This window comes from Chiloscyllium plagiosum, chromosome 7, assembly GCF_004010195.1.
Source record: "Chiloscyllium plagiosum isolate BGI_BamShark_2017 chromosome 7, ASM401019v2, whole genome shotgun sequence".
NCBI lineage: Eukaryota > Metazoa > Chordata > Chondrichthyes > Orectolobiformes > Hemiscylliidae > Chiloscyllium > Chiloscyllium plagiosum.
In genome coordinates, this window is record NC_057716.1 from 21,053,176 (window position 1) to 21,069,408 (window position 16,233).

Consider the following 16,233-nt stretch of genomic DNA (forward strand, 5'->3'; position numbering starts at 1 on the left):
TTCTGCCAACAGTTTTGGGTTACAAGTATTTTCACTATTCTTAATTTAGATTGCTTTGTTTTAGTAACAAAAAATTAAAGGCTATTTGCCTCACAGCCTATTTTTGTGTGGTGTTGCTGATGCTATAAATTCTTCAAGAGTGATCATAACACTCACTCTTATCTTTCAACCTCAGTTCCAATATTTATTCAATCATGAGAAAAAGTGTGTTGGAAGAAACTAATCTTTAAAATGACTTAATTAGTATTGTTTTTCTCCTTGGTTGCTCACAGCAGTATTTAGGGGATTAATCTTCCATTCCAGGAGACTGCAGGACAACCCAGGAGGGTTTTCAAGCTGAGCGCTGCACACATTTCTTTGAGGTGGTGTTTCTGAAATTGGGATTTTACAGTCATAAAAGACTGAAACAAAAGCAACAATCGATGCCTGCTGGAGTCTTCTTAAAATATCTATGTAGTGCCTATTTATTTTGTGCATGAAGTCCTCATCAGCTCTTGGTTCACTGTGATCTTTATACAAAACAGGGTTGAGTGTACTTGCTTGCCTGGTGTTGAATCCATAGAATCTCTGCAGTGTGGAAACGGGCTATTCAGCCCAACAAGTCCAGACCAACCCGCCAAACAGCATCCCGTCTAGACCCATCTCCCTACCTTTTTCCTAGTAAACCTGCATTTCTCATGGCTAACGTACCCAACTTACACATCCCTGGTCACTATTGGCAATTTAGCATGGCCAATCAATCAATCTAACATATACATCTTTGGACTGTAGGAGGCAACCAGAGGACCTGGCAGAAAACCACGAAGACAGGGGGAAGAATGTGCAAACTCCATACAGACAGTTGCCAGAGGGTGGAATTGAATCCGGGTGCCTGGAACTGAGAGGCAGGAGAGCTAACCGCTGAGCCACCACGCTGCCCCTTGACTTGAGTATTGCATTATTAACAATCCATACCGGTGGGTTCTTGATAAGAGCAGAAAAAGAGCTTCCAACCTGTAGCCTCCAAAATAAACTATATTTATTACTTTACCAAACAACTGAGCCATAGTCTCATTCTAGTTTCACCTGCAGAATGCTCATCATCCACTTCAAATCCCCAGCTAAAAGAGCAGTGTTGCTTCCCCATATTTAATAACTGCTCAGACTGCAACAGTAGCCATGAAATTCTTTGAATGAGCTTGCTTTGCTGGTGTTATCTTGGCAGAATCATCAAGGAAACCAAGTCCAACAAAGCAATACCAGTGACACAAGAGTATCCCATCTGACAAGCTCCAAAGTCGTGATCACATTCCCAGTTTTTGAACTGATTTACAAGAAAACAGCATAGATCAGTTGAAGGGGGAAAAGTGAGGCACAGTACTGATGTCAGTAGACCAGTAATCCAGGTTAATGCAAATGAAAGCTCCCTGGAAGCAAATCCCATCAGGCAGCAACAGGTATCTATTATTTAAACTGCAAGTGTGAAGTAGATGAACAGCCTCCTGCGGTGAAACTAGAATAAGTTTGTGATCCAGTTGTTGGAGGAATAACAAATACAGTTTACTTTGCAAGAGGCAGGTTAGAGGTTTTGGTTTACATTAGCATCAATCACCAACTAGAATGGACATGATTATTAATGCAATTCTCAATTAAAAATTACATTACAATTACACAAGCCCAATGTGGTGGTGGAGAGAGGTCTTCTATGCTGATGGCAGTCATCCTGAGTGGCAGTGAGAACAAGAACATGCAGCCTGAAGCTGCCAGTGGAGAGAGCAGGCAGTTGTTCCTAAGTTGGAGGCAGACCAGGAAGACTATTGTTCAGAGCGGGAGCAGACAGCCTGGGGAAGCTGGTGGAGACAGAGGGAGCAGGCTGCAAGGCGGTAAAACAGACAACCTGGACAGTGGCAAGGAAAGAGCTGAGCCTGGAATGGGGTGGTCAAGCTCTTGTGAGGAGTGCGAATTCAGCATGGCTAGGTGCTGATGCACTGTGGTGTTGATTTGTTAACTGCATATCTTTGTTTTTTCACTTTTAAGTAAGGAGGGCTATAATGCTTAACTCCTTAAAGTTTTCTTTACTTACTATTTTGTACCAAAATTCTGTACCTAGGATGGTGCCGTTAGTGGCGACTTGTAAACGTTTCACTGTACTCATGAATACATGTGACAATAAACCTCTTTCACTTCAACATTCAATTAAAGTTGGCACCAGGGAGCTCATGGATTTTAAATGTGTTAGTTTCAATGATAATTGGTTAACTATCTGGTTCATTAAAGTCCATGAGGGAAGGAAGTTTGCTATCCTTACCTGGTTGGGATTACGCATGTTGCCTGCAATGTGACTGTCTCTTCACTAACTTCTGAATAAAGATTGCTTAGGCTGCAATAATAGCCTGGAAGCTTCTTGGGTGTGCTCACTTTGTTGGTGTTAACTCAGCAGAAGTATCAGAGAAACTATTTCCAAATTCAAGCAAGTCACTGAGTTCAAGCATAGTTAAGGGTGAGCATCACAAGAAGAATACAAACCTTAAATATACTTGAGCACCAGCTATATAAATGATGCAAAAAACGCTTTTATTTATAAACACGGTTGTTTGAATATGCTCGCTTTACATAAAAGGGAGGACTCATTGAGTCCGGGAATCTGTGACCTAATCTAAAATCTTAACACATCATATTGACGGAGGTGCTACCTTTGGGACAAATATCAAATCAAGTTCCCATCTGTCCTAAGGCAGCATTACTTGAAAGGAAAGTGTGTGCTCTCCTGATGTTCTAAGCAACACTTCTACTTCAGAACGACACCCTGAACCAGACAATTTTTTTCTTTAATGTCAAAATTATTTGTGGAAACTTGCGAAGGGACTGTCTGCTCAGCTTGCCTACCTAGTGTAGGCAATGTACTCAGTGCCACTTTGTTATCGCTGACAGGAATAATTGCACACCACAGGTAGAGACCCAGTTTCAGCATTTCAGCCCACTGTGATATTTGCAAAACTATCTGAAGATTGATGCACATGTGCTCATATTCCACCAACAAAACAACTGATGATAACAAGAAAGCAGGAGGCAGCAAATATATCAGTTTCTGATCAACTCTCCACTCATCAAAAAGGAATGCAATCAATGCTAAATATGACTTTTGATTTAGAAAACATACGGATTTGTTAGTGTGCTATAGATTAAATGCACATCAAAAGAAAAGCATAACATGATAAGACTGCTACATTAATAAAGTGTACTAGCAGGATAATTTTCCGAGTCAACACCTACAAACTTGTGAAAGTTAGGGTTGAACTGTAGCATCAACTTGTTCTTTCTCATCTTACCTCTCCCAAATGGGAATCGCCCAGAGGTCCTTTTGTCTCTGGATTAGTTATAATAACTTTAACTCCAGGAAGAATCTGCAATAGAAAAGGAAAATTTCTATATTCCTTGTGATTCAACATATTATTGTACATATTAAAAACAAAACCAAAGATCTCAGAGAAACAGCTAACTTTCACATGGATGATTTTTTTTCAGAAATGGACAGTAAGTTAGAAATGTAACCGGTTACGAGGATTTCTTCAAAACTGCGACACCTCTAACCAAATTCCATTCTGATGAAGGCCATTGACTGCAGAAGTTACCCCTTTCTTGCTCTACTGTCTTTTTTTAAAAAAACATTTTTGCTAAGTTTTTCCAGAACATCCTGTTTTTCAGCAACCACAATACTTAGCTTTAATAAAAAGCTGAGCCACTGTCCATTATTAACAGAACAAGGAACTGCTGAATCTAGTTGTCAAGAGATACATAAGGGTCCCCAAAAATAATGTAACATCTACAAAGCACAGAAAAGGTACAAACATCCAATATTTGATGAAATCCACAACATAGAATGGTTTGATAATCTTCAGGAATAATTTTAAACTCCAGTCTTAGCTACATCACAGAGACTAACTTCTCCCATCATTTGTATCCCAATTTGTTTTCTGGTGAATAAAATTATCAACTGGTCCGGTCTTATTTAAAAATGTTGGGATCGGAGGGCATTTGTCTAATTAGCAAGTCAGCTGATCAAGATAAACACCAAGAAAAAAAACAGCTGATTGGCTGTCAAACACAAAATCCATTTTATTATACATTCTATCCAAGCCTTTCTTTGATAACTAGAGTGTCTCTTAGTTATTGGTACTGGTCCAGCTAGTGCTTTTCTGAATTTGGTGCCCATTCCTTTTCTTTTCCAGTAGATTGCATAATACTGTAATCAAGATCTGCTGCAGTTTTGAACTTTTCTAGAATCAGGAAATCCTCAACCCCAAGTTTGTTTTAATTCTGCACTCTGCTTTGAAGTAAAATGAAGGTTGGCACCACCAAACAAGTATTTAGTATTTTATCTGATCTGCTCCTTACATCTTAGTAATGTATAACATTATGGACTGCAGCTCTTCATCTTGTTTTCTAAAGGTGAAATTTTAATCCGATGCAAATGAGAAAGGAACGGTTCATCTTTCCTGGGATTGTGAAATCCAAAATACCATAAGCGAAATTACCAGTTTTTTCAGACCTGTTGAGCCAGTTAAGGATTGAGTAGACCAAGAAATGATGTTTACTCTCCAGTGGACAATCAGCAACTTTTTCCAAAAGATTTTGTTGTTGTTCCACATACCTTTCCTGACTCCATCAGTGGAAGACTATGTGGGGAGCCTCTCTCGACCAAACGCACCCTACAACCAAAGAAATCAGATTTTGTTTAAAAAAGGAAAAATACCATACAATTTAAAATAAAAACATATGAACATATGTACATTGTGCAAAATCTCCTGCAGATGCGCTCTGACTCACCTGCCAAAATTCTGGCCGAGACAGTGCTTCATTTCAAGAATGACCCACCTGGGAAATAGCCTTTCTTACTTTATGAATATGGGTGATCTAACATGTGTAAGTGACATAAATGAATGGTAGTCTTGTCTCTTTGGAACACTGCACTACCACTTCCACATATATATCACTTGTGCTCCATAACTGAGCTGATTGGCTACATCGTTTTTATCAAGTAAACAAAACATTTTCAAGAGCTCAAGTTCTTCAGCTGAAAAAAAAATGAATGCCCATATGCTACAAATGGGTTTTTCAATTTTATTTCAGAAATTACAGTAGACAACGCCTTATCAGAAAATCATCCTTTGCAGGGAAAGTGAAAGCAAGTATTCTCATGAAGTAACTGAGACTCTGCCAGAATAAACAGTCAGCTTCCTATCTATAAACTGAGGTGAAACACATGGTCGACCCTACTTTGCACAATTCTATTTAATCCAGCACTGCGTTCAATACTTGATTTCACGCTGTTGATCTACGTATGTAGAACAAAAAGCTCCAATATTATAATTTCCAGGGGGTCGTTAAAATAGCAAGCTGTTTCGCAGCAACATTCTTGGACAAAATACAACAGTGAGGCAGAAACAGCTAATAGGGACAGGTGGTCAAATGGAACCGTTGCTACATTTTTCATGATGATGGTGTCAGACAGCAAATTCTGTTGTCATTTCACAAGAAAATTGCGATTCTAGTTTATCCACCATAATTGTGACGCTTTTATTTAAAACGGACACAACAAGGAAATGGATGGTTTCTTTAGCAGCAATTTCAACATAATATGGAGATGAGACAAAACAGAACTGCAGACTTTCCAACTATAGCACACACATCTCTGAATTAATGGAGGCTTAATGCTGACATTGCTATAATTGTTGAGTTTTGCAGTGGAAAACATTTGCAACTGTAAGGCATAGCTTTCCACAGTTATCTCAGCCTCAGTGATCTCACTATAAGGGACAAGATTACACCTGTTATTACTTGAAAGTGATTAACTAATAGAAAAACAGCAAGACTTCAGAATTAGTGCGTTAGCATTTTCAAAAATAGCCCACAGCATCAAACAGTCAAAATTACAGAGCTGTTAAAAGCCCTATTTATACATTCAGTGTTCTTACAAAACAGTATTTAGAATAGTGTTGGAGACATCATCTGAACAGCTTGTGCATTCTGGATGAGCAATCTCTTAATATGCTATTTACAGTAGGTTTGAATAAAGGCAAAGACTAAATCTGATTTCTTATCAACATTTCTCCACAGGATTATATTAAAATGACCAAAACTATGCTATAAAGTGAAATGAATCATTTGACTGAAAGGAGGAGAGATTTCTTCACTCAAACAAAATTTAGAATTATCACTTAAGACTTGTGGATGCTTCATCTTTAGTATCAGAATGCAAAGATGAACAGATTGAGAGCAGCGTGAAGCGGAAGATCAACCTTGACAGTGTTCAGTGGCAGAGCAAACTGACTGGACTGTATGCAACAATCTTACATCTCCACCTTACACTTACGAATAAATGGGCTAATAGAATGCTTTTTGCAGTCTAGTGGAAAACAAAAGATATTTAAATTCACTTCAATCTTCATGAAGATTTGCAAAAAAAAGCACATTATTTGCAGCAACTCTGGATGCATAGTTTAAACCAATGAGTTAATACTTGTAAGACCATAAGGTGTAGGACCAGAAGCAGGCCATTCAGCCATCGAGTCTGCTCCACCATACAATGAATCATGGCTCATATTTCTCAACTCCACTTTCCCACCTTTGCCCATGGCCCTCAAGTCACTCACAGACTTAAAACTTGTCAGGCACGATTTCCCCTTCGCGAAATCATAGAACATGGAACATTACAGGCCCTATGGGCCATGATGTTGTGTTGAGTATTTATCTTAATCTAAGATCAACCTAACCTACACATCCCTCAACTTACTGCCATCCATGTGCCTGTCCAACAATCACTTAAGTGTCCCTAATGTCTCTGACTCTACTACCACTGCTGGCAGTGCATTCCTTGCACCCACCACCCAGTGTAAAGAACCTACCTCTGACATCTCCCCTATACCTTCCTCCAATCATCTTAAAATTATGGCTCCTTGTGACAGCCAATTCTGCCCTGGGGAAAAGTCTCTGGCTATCTACTTTATCTATGCCTCTCATTACCTTGTACACCTCTACCAAGTTACCTCTCTTCCTTCTTCTCTCCAGTGCGAAAAGCCCAAGCTCATTCAACCTCTCTTCATAAGACAAGACCTTCAATCCAAGCAGCATCCTTTTTAATCTCATCTGCACACCCTCACTAAAACACCTACATCCTTCATAAAATGAGGTGACCAAAACTGGACACAATATTCCAAGGGTGGTCCAACCAGCGTTTTATAGAGCTGCAGCAAAACCTCATAGCTCTTAACTCAATCCCCGGTTAATGAAAGCCAAAACAACATACACCTTAACAACCCTATCAACTGGTGGCAACTTTGAGGAATCTATATACATGGACCCCAAGATCCCACTGTCCTTCCACACTGCCAATAATCCTGTCATTAACCCTGTATGTCGTATTCAAATTTGATCTTCGAAAATGAATCACTTTACATTTATCCAGGTTGATCTCCATTTGCCACCTCTCAGCCCAGCTCTGCATCCTGTCAATGTCTTGTTGTAGCCTGCAATAGCCCACGACTCTATCTACAACACCACAGACCTTTGTGTCATTGGCAAACTGACTAACCCATCCTTCCAATTCTCCATCCAAGTCATTTATAAAAACTACAAAGAACTGAGGCTCAAGAACAGATCCCGGTGGGACACCACTGGTCACTGACCTCCAGGCAGAATACTTTCCATCCACAACCATTTGCTGTCTTCTATTGGCCAGCCAATTTTGTATACAGACCACCAAATTTCCCTGGATCCCATACCTCCTAACTTTCTGAATGAGTCTACCATGGGGAACCTTCCCAAATGCCTTACTGATATCCATATACACCACAAACACTGCTTGACCTTCGTCGACTTGTCTTGTCACATCCTCAAAGAACTCAATAAGGCTTGTAAGGAATGACCTGCCCCTCACAAAGCCATGCTGACTATCTTTAATCAAATAATGTTTTTCCAAATAGTCATAAATCCTCTCTCTCAGAATCCTTTCCAGTACCTTGCTTACCAGAGACATAAGACTGACTGGTCTGTAATTCCCAGGGACTTTCCTATTCTTTTTCTTAAACAGAGGAACAACATCTGCCTTCCTCCAATCATCCAGTACTACTCTCTTGGAGAATGAGGATGTAGAGCTCATCGCCAGAGGTGCAGTAATCTCATTCCTCGCTTCCCGTAGTAACCTTGGATTTATTTGGTCCAGCCCTGGGGACTTATCTATCTTGATGCTTCCCAGAATGTCCAGCAATCACTTTCTTAATATCAATCTGTTCAAGCCTATTAACCTGGTCCATGGTGAACTATCAAAAAGGTCCCTTTCTCTAGTGAATACGGAAGCAAAAGAGTCATTTCGGGCCTCCCCTACCTCTTCAGACGCCAGGCACAAGTTCCCGCCATTATCCCTGATCATCCCTACCCTCAGTCTGATCATTCTCTTATTCCTCACATGTGTAGACCATCTTTGGGTTTTCTCTAATCTGCTCAGGCTTTTCCATGCCCCCTCCTACCTCTTCTCAGTTCATTTTTTGAGTTATTTTCTAGCTACCCTGTAATCCTCTAAAGCTGTGCCAGATCCTTGCTTCCACAACCTGAAGTAAGCCTCCTTGTTCCTCCTGACGAGAAGCTCTTCTTCTCTGGTCATCCAAGGCTCCTTCATCTTACCTGATGGTAAGCATGCGGACACTGTGCTAATATATATGATCCACATATATACATTATATATATTAACCTAGTTTTCTAATCAAACTGTTCAGAGATGTTATTACACACCTCTGGAGCAGGTAAAATTGAACCCAGGCCTCATGTCTCAGTGGTACAGACATGACCACTGTGCCACAAGACGGCCCTTTCTGCTCAATTATATTCAGTATTTCTTAATGCTCTATTGCATCCTTTAAAATGCTCTCTACATTTTCCAAATGGCAAACATCAAGCTAACTGGCCTTTGGTTACCTTTTTCTTCTTGTGCCCCTCCCTTTCTGAATAAGAATGTTATATTGACAATTTTCTGAGCCTCTGGGACTTTGAGAACCTAAAGATTCTTGAAAGATTATTACTCATGCATCCACTATCTCTACAGCTACTTTCTTTCGTACCCTCGGATGCAACCCATTCAATCCTGATGGCTTACCAGCTTTTAGTTCCATTAGTTCCCCAAATACTACTTCTTTAGAGGTAGTTATTGTGTTTATTTTCCTTCCCCCTTTTGTCCCTCGATTATTTAACAGGTTTGGAATGCTATTAGTGCCTTCTACTGTGAAGACATGCATTTATGCTGAATCCTCAGCAATGTCCTGGTTCCTCACTGTTCCCTCAGACTCATTATCTAAGCAGCCTATGTTTAGTTTTGCCTCCCTCTTCATTTTCATATATTTAAAAAAAAACTCTAACTGCCCATTGTGATAATTTTTGAGCATTTACTTTCAAAGTTTATTTTTTGGTTATCTTTTAAAACTTAAGAAATCCTTCCAATATTGTACTATTTTCTTTCAACTTGATGCCATTCTTAGCTTCCTTAGTTAACCATGATCAGGTAAACCTCTTTCGAGAAATGTTCTTCCTCAATGGGATGTATCGTTGCATGGAGTAATGATCAACTTTTTTTTTGTAAATATATTTATTAGCAAATTTTTTTTAACTTTACAAACATTTGGCCTTAACTTCCAAATATACTGCCGCGTGATCAGAGATAGCTATATTCCCAACTTTACAGCCCATAATTGAATCTAGAAGGGCCGAGGGAGGCAGTAAGAGGTCAATCCTTGTGTGACATTTATGAGAGTTTGAAAAAAAGGTGAAGTCCCTGCCGGTAGGGTGAAGACATCTCCAAATATCCAACAGCCCCAACTCCTCGCATAAGTCAACCACCTGCTTGGCCTGCGAAGAAAAAGTTGGGGGCCCACAAGGCATACTGTCGGATCCAAAAGACAATTAAAATCCCCTCCCTATTATATTGTGCCGTGTTCCAAAAGCACTCAACTTGGAGAAAACACTAATCACAAATTTGAGGGGATGCGCCCGAGGACAGTAAACATTTAAAATGCCATATCCCTCCCCATGTATCAGGGTTTTAAGTATCACAAACTGTCCGTGCTCATCTTTCACCTGCTCTAATGTGAATGGAAACTTTTTCTGGATAAGTACTGCCACTCCCTTACTTTTATTAGTAAAGGATGAAAAGAATACCTGGTCATAACCCCACTGTTGTAATTTCAAGTGTTCCCCATCATCAAGATGGGTTTCCTGCAACAAAGCGATATCAACCCTTTCCCTCTTGAGGCTAGAGAGCACCTTTTTCCTTTTTAACAGGCGAATAACTTCCCTTAAAGTTCCAGGTGCACCATCTAATTAGACACTCAGCCATATCCCCTTTCAGAGAGCCTTGAGCCCTGCTTAAAGTGCCGAGCATAAGTAAATAAAGACTCTGAGTCGAAGAACTATGCATACAAAACTACTCTATCATAACTATAAACAACTATTAATACCAAAAAACTACAAAGGAAACCAACTATAAAACCTTGAATGAAAGACTCTTCCTCCTGCCAATAGGGGGCACTCATCCTACCCATCCCCTCCTTCATAGCTCCTTCAATGTAAAAACACACACTTAGTAATAGAAAGGTATTGTGGGGGTATTTACTTTACTATTATACTTTATTTGCAGCTTGAATCACTTCAATAATAATGCAACATAGCTTTACATAGAACTCTCCAGCATACAGCCTTCTCACTCTCTCACTCAAATGACGACCCGGACATCGTGGAGATCGCAATAACACATTAAACTTTCAGTATTTGAGGTGTACAATTTTTGCCTGTTATTAAAAGTGCCAGTTAAAACAGTTTGCTATTGTGGAAATGGGATCTTATATTTAAAACAGGAAATGGAACTAACCTCGGGAACTACAGACCACTTAGTTCAACCCCAGGGGCAGATATGGTATTGGGATCTTTACCTGAATACCTAATAAGGTCACTATACAATGCAAACATGGTTAAAAAAGCATGAGAAGTAAAAAGGAAGGCTGCATTTTGAGGAACTTTGAATTCTTTCAAGACATGAGACAGTCAGAGCATTTGGAGTCAGAATGGAGGATCACAAAAAGGTGCTGAGAGGGGATATCCTGCTGGAAGTATCCCAAATCAGGATCAGGACTAAGAATCAATCTGAAATAACTCGTTCCTCATGTTCAATCGCTATTCTTTGGAGTAAAGATGTAATGAACCCTGTTCGTCCACACAGAATTATATCCTGGAAGGAGGAGAGATGGGGTGGGGTGGGAAGGGAATGAAGAAAAGGCATACTGAATTTTTACCATGTACAGACTTTAAGATTATAAAAGGGAGACAGTGTCCACCTGCAGAACAAATCCAGAACTAGGGGCCATAGATGGAACATAGTCTATAATAAAAATCGGAAAAGGGAGAAAAGACAAATTTTTACCCCACAGAATGATTGAAACGAGGAACTCACTACAAGGAGTAATTGAGGGGAACAGAATTCAAGAGGAAGATAGCTAACCAGAAGGAACAAAAGGATACATTAAATGCGATACATCAAGAATGGGGAGAGGAGTTTTACTTAACATCATGCACATGAGTCAAACAAAACACGTGTGTACTGCAAATATTTTATACTACTTTGGAAACCACTTGACAGAAAATACTCCATCTTACATTCGCAGGCAAGTAAATTCAACATTTCGATATTTCTCCTTTCCTCAGTCGAGAGTGAAGCAAAGTAACCAAATGTGTGACTCAGTGCTAACAAAAGTCCAAAATTGGCTTAAGCATACCTGTCATGCCGGAGGGCTCTCATATCCACAAAGACAGTGGTTGGGTCTGGACCAGACGTTCCCTAGTAAACAAAGACATTGATGTCAGAAGAATGAACGTGACACAGCCATTACTTTAAGGGATTCAACAAAACTTAATTATACAACACATCTCAAAAATAGGGCTGCAACATGGTGTCCTGCCAAATCGACAGATGCCAGAAATAGCTTTAAACCAAGCAAGATTCAAAATCACACAGTACTATTTATACTTCCATGATTACGCACCCTTACAAATGCAATCACTTGTTCAGCATAACAGGAGCCATCAGAACAATTACAATTGTCTTCAATTTTATTATTATTTTTTGAAAAGCAAAAACAATAAACTCTCAAGTTGGCCTCAAGCTATAATTTGATTTCTGGCTTCTTTGTTTGAAAGGGCAAGAGTGAATGCAGCTGTATAGCAGGTGGAATCTAGCCCCCTGCTATGTGTAAGCTGGAATGTTATTTGTAAATCAGGGTAAAAATAACAACTTCAACAAATGACAAAAACAAACAGTCCTGAAGAATCAATTAAAGAGGAAAGAAAGTGCAAGAGAAACAGACACAGACATAACTGAGAGATTTCTGCTACTTAACAGGAACTTGGAAATAGATAACATTCGTGCTCTAGTCACGCCAGTGCAATAACAATTTAATCCAATGTACTATATCTGTGTTTGTAAGTGAAATTCATTAATTATGTATCGCTGTTACTTTCTGCATGAAATTTCAAATAAATTCTGGATTATGAATTTGTGCAGAAATTTAAACAAAGCAGCGATTCTCAGCTTTGTCAGTCTAAGATAAATAAAGTTTAAGATAAAATTTTGCCAGTTGGTCAAGTAAAGGACATGGGGCAAAATAAAACACAAATTACTCTACCTGCTCAGCCAGCTTGCCCAGCCTGTGTGGCTGAGTGCGCGAGGGAGGAGGAAGCGAGGAATGGAGATGATACAGGTCAGCCCAGAGGGAGGAAGGGACAGCCAGATTTAAAGAGAGAGAAGCATAAGCAAGAGACAAGAGACAAACAGAAATAGCAAAATAGTTACTGGAAACACTGAAAAAAAAGTCACCCTTCTGCTTTAATACAAAGATCTCAAAATATTGATATATATATATATAAAAAATACACACACATATATAAAGCACAGCCATTACGTAACTTGTATTGCAGCTTTATACAGAACATCTCAAGACAGCATCAAGAAAGACATGATGGTTTAAAACATTTTTGTATGTCATCAAAAAGATTATTTGTTGACACTTTCTCACATTGATATAAATTGAGAATGCAAACAACCATCGAGATTAAATAACTTGAGAACCAGGAATGCAAATTTGGGATTTTCCTTCCAACATAGAGATGTACCTCAAAAGTGCAAAATGAAGTGTTACCTATTTAATGAGACTGTTAACTGTATTAAAATCACATTGCCATATACATTGACCAGATTATCCTGTATTTTGAAGATAGCATGTTGGTATCTTATGAATGGTTTTGCATTCAATGGACAATACAGCCTCAAATTAGTCAATCAGGTCAAAGATTGTTGATAACTTCCCCTCCAATGGAGACAGCTTTAATAGAGATTCATCATGTGACTTACCAATTACTTAATTCCAGACATGACTGGCAAATTTACAACGTCAGCTATTTTAATGGCAACAATGAACCGTGCGACAAGTGGACTTTATGCAGTAATAGGAGAAAAATAGGACTGTGTCAAAGGCACAAAGCGTGTCTGGCTCATTAAAAGTAGAGCAAAGAACAGGTTTACAAGAAAGATTCCGAGAATGGGACACTTCAGGTCCGAGGAAAGATTGGAGAAGTTGAGATAGTCCTCTCCAAGTAAAACCAAGAAAATTTGATACAAATTTTCACTAGCATGAGGGTCTTGGCAGACTAGATCAGGAGAAACTGGTCCAGCTTGTAAACAGATCAAGAAAAAGAGGACATAGTGTTTTGAAATTAGGGGCGGTGAGAGGTGAGAAAAATCTCATGAATAATTAGTGTCTGGAACGCATGGCCTGCAAATGTGGAGGAGACAGGTTCAGTTAAGTATTGAAGAGGCCATTGTTTCTATTTAAATAAGCATCCAATGTGCAGGGTTAAGGGGAAAAGACAGGAAATTGGCACAAAATTCAATTGCACAGAAACAATGCAGACATGATATGATGCAGAAGGATGCCATTCAGCCTAACAATTCTGTGGAAGACTATTCCAATGTGTTCTCAGCTCATACTTAATTTAGAGGATGAAATTCTCACCTGTAAGCAGATGGCCACATTGACCCTGCAACCAAAAGTTGTACTGACTGCCCTCGGAGATAGTCCAAGATCTTTAAATAACTTGGAGAAGGACTGTGTTAAGGCTATTCGTGGTCGCTCCTCTGCAACCACCATGCATGTCCGAACACAGGACAGGTTCACACCTTTTGCCTGAACAAAGAAAATGTTTAGAAGCAACCCCAATATACACAATGAAAAACAAGACAAAAAGATATCACACCTGAGATTTAAAAATCAGAAGCCAAAATAGCTTCATTAGGTATTTTTGGCATTCAGTTTCAAAATTTGAAATGGTCCTGACCTTTGACAAGGAGAAATATGATTTGAAGGATAATTAAGAACTTGCCAGCATCTCCAAGTCAATGACTGAGCTCCCTTGGTAAATTCCAGGAACGCTCTTGATTCTTACCTTCAGCGTATCTGTTTGTGCACCAAGTCCTTTGGTACACATCTCCATTACCGAGTAGGAACAAAAAGTTACACGCACTTTGTATTGGCTAACTGCAGACAGCCAGAGGGAAACATTAGTCTCTAATTCAAGTGGAGGAACCAGGATAGACTGATGACCTGAATAAACACTGGGGTGGGTGGAAGGAAAAAATAAACGTGCTTAACATTGTGAAAATGCATATTAGATTAGATTCCCTTCAGTGTGGAAACAGGCCCTTCGGCCCAACAAGTCCACACCGAACCTCTGAAAAGTAACCCATCCAGACCCACTTCCATCTGACTAATGCACCTATCACTATGGGCAATTTAGCATGGCCAATTCACCTGACCTGCACATCTTTGGACTGTGGGAGGAAACCAGAGCACCCAGAGAAAACACACAGGGAGAATGTGCAAACTCCACCTGGAATCGAACCCGAGACCCTGGTGTTGTGAGGCAGCGTGCTAACCACAGAGCCACCCTATCTGGTGTGCCTCACAGTAGAATGCTTAAAATCAAACAATTGACCAGAGAGATCATGAGTAAAACTCAAAACCAAACATCTAAAAATACAAACATGGTTGTCTGTAGGTAAACAAAATGTTCTGAAAAAAAAAATCACAATGTGATTAAACCTGACAACTCATTGACTCAAGTGCTTTTAGTGATAGCTTTTAAACTTCAAAAAATACTGCCTGTCATTTAATCTCACTCACCACCAAATTGATAAGGGAAATAATATATCTAACAGCATGAAAATTCAACACTTGCAAATATGCAGATTAAGATTGTGACATTTCAGCATTCAGCAACAAACTATTTCTGATTACACCTAGCATGTATTTTTAAAAAGGTGTTTAATGAAAAGGATACATGCAAAATTTGGTTAACATTAGGTGGCGTACTTTTAAGCTAACAAAGATGATAAATTTCCATCAGACAAACAAATACAATCTGATTTACAAATCGAGATGCAAAAATAATTTGCACCAAAATAAATTTACAGGACAATAAAAAAAAACAATTGCTCCTCCTCTGAATAGAACTGCCCTGGAACATGAAGCAGTACTGCTATTTATTCATTCCAGTGAAACCATAGATGATATTCTCTCACTGTATTATGTCTACTTCCAATTCTCTTATCTCAGAGACTGTCATAAAACAGAAGGTCAAAGTTTGCAGGCAGTATTATTTTTAGATGCCACAACAGCAAAATCTCAAATGCCTTTCAGTCCAGTATTTCAAGAGAGCAATGCTCAGCATTTTAAGTTAGTTTCTCTTCACTGATTCTTATCCTTTGCAAAATTGGGTGAGTGACATGTCATTAGATGTCCACACACACTCACTCAAACTATCATCCTCATTTTTTGCGTCATTCTTTCAGGGTATTGCCTTGTGTCTATTTGTTGCTTCCTCTCAGCAGTGCAGAAGAAACCAGAAACACTGATGCAAAAGATGCAACCTTGAACTTGCATAGCAATAGGCTCAACTTGCACATGTTAACTTGTCCACGTGCTATGTTATTGCACCACAAAATCATGTTTCCTTAATAACAGGGAAAAAAAAAAGCAATTTTCTACATGCGACAGACAGCACATAAGATTTGCTGTTGACAATATGCTGTTTCTAAACCCAAACATACATCCTTGATTTGGGTCTGAATTGATCATAAATATTGGGAAGTAATGTTCACAGCTC

The 16,233-nt window shown here is 39.2% G+C and overlaps 1 protein-coding gene across 3 annotated transcripts in view; it reads right to left on the minus strand.

Annotated features, from left to right (window-relative positions):
* LOC122551395 (disco-interacting protein 2 homolog A-like) overlaps window positions 1-16,233 on the minus strand; it is a 278,397-nt gene that overhangs the window by 9,419 nt on the left and 252,745 nt on the right. For 2 of the 3 annotated variants that reach the window (XM_043693215.1, XM_043693217.1), the window contains 6 exons: window positions 14,515-14,683; window positions 14,085-14,255; window positions 12,699-12,728; window positions 11,793-11,854; window positions 4,631-4,688; window positions 3,309-3,383 (listed from right to left, as the gene is read on the minus strand). In XM_043693215.1, coding sequence (XP_043549150.1) covers window positions 3,309-3,383; window positions 4,631-4,688; window positions 11,793-11,854; window positions 12,699-12,728; window positions 14,085-14,255; window positions 14,515-14,683 — 565 coding nt within the window. The remainder of the gene's footprint in view (window positions 1-3,308; window positions 3,384-4,630; window positions 4,689-11,792; window positions 11,855-12,698; window positions 12,729-14,084; window positions 14,256-14,514; window positions 14,684-16,233) is intronic. The other variant, XM_043693216.1, reaches the window with a different exon arrangement.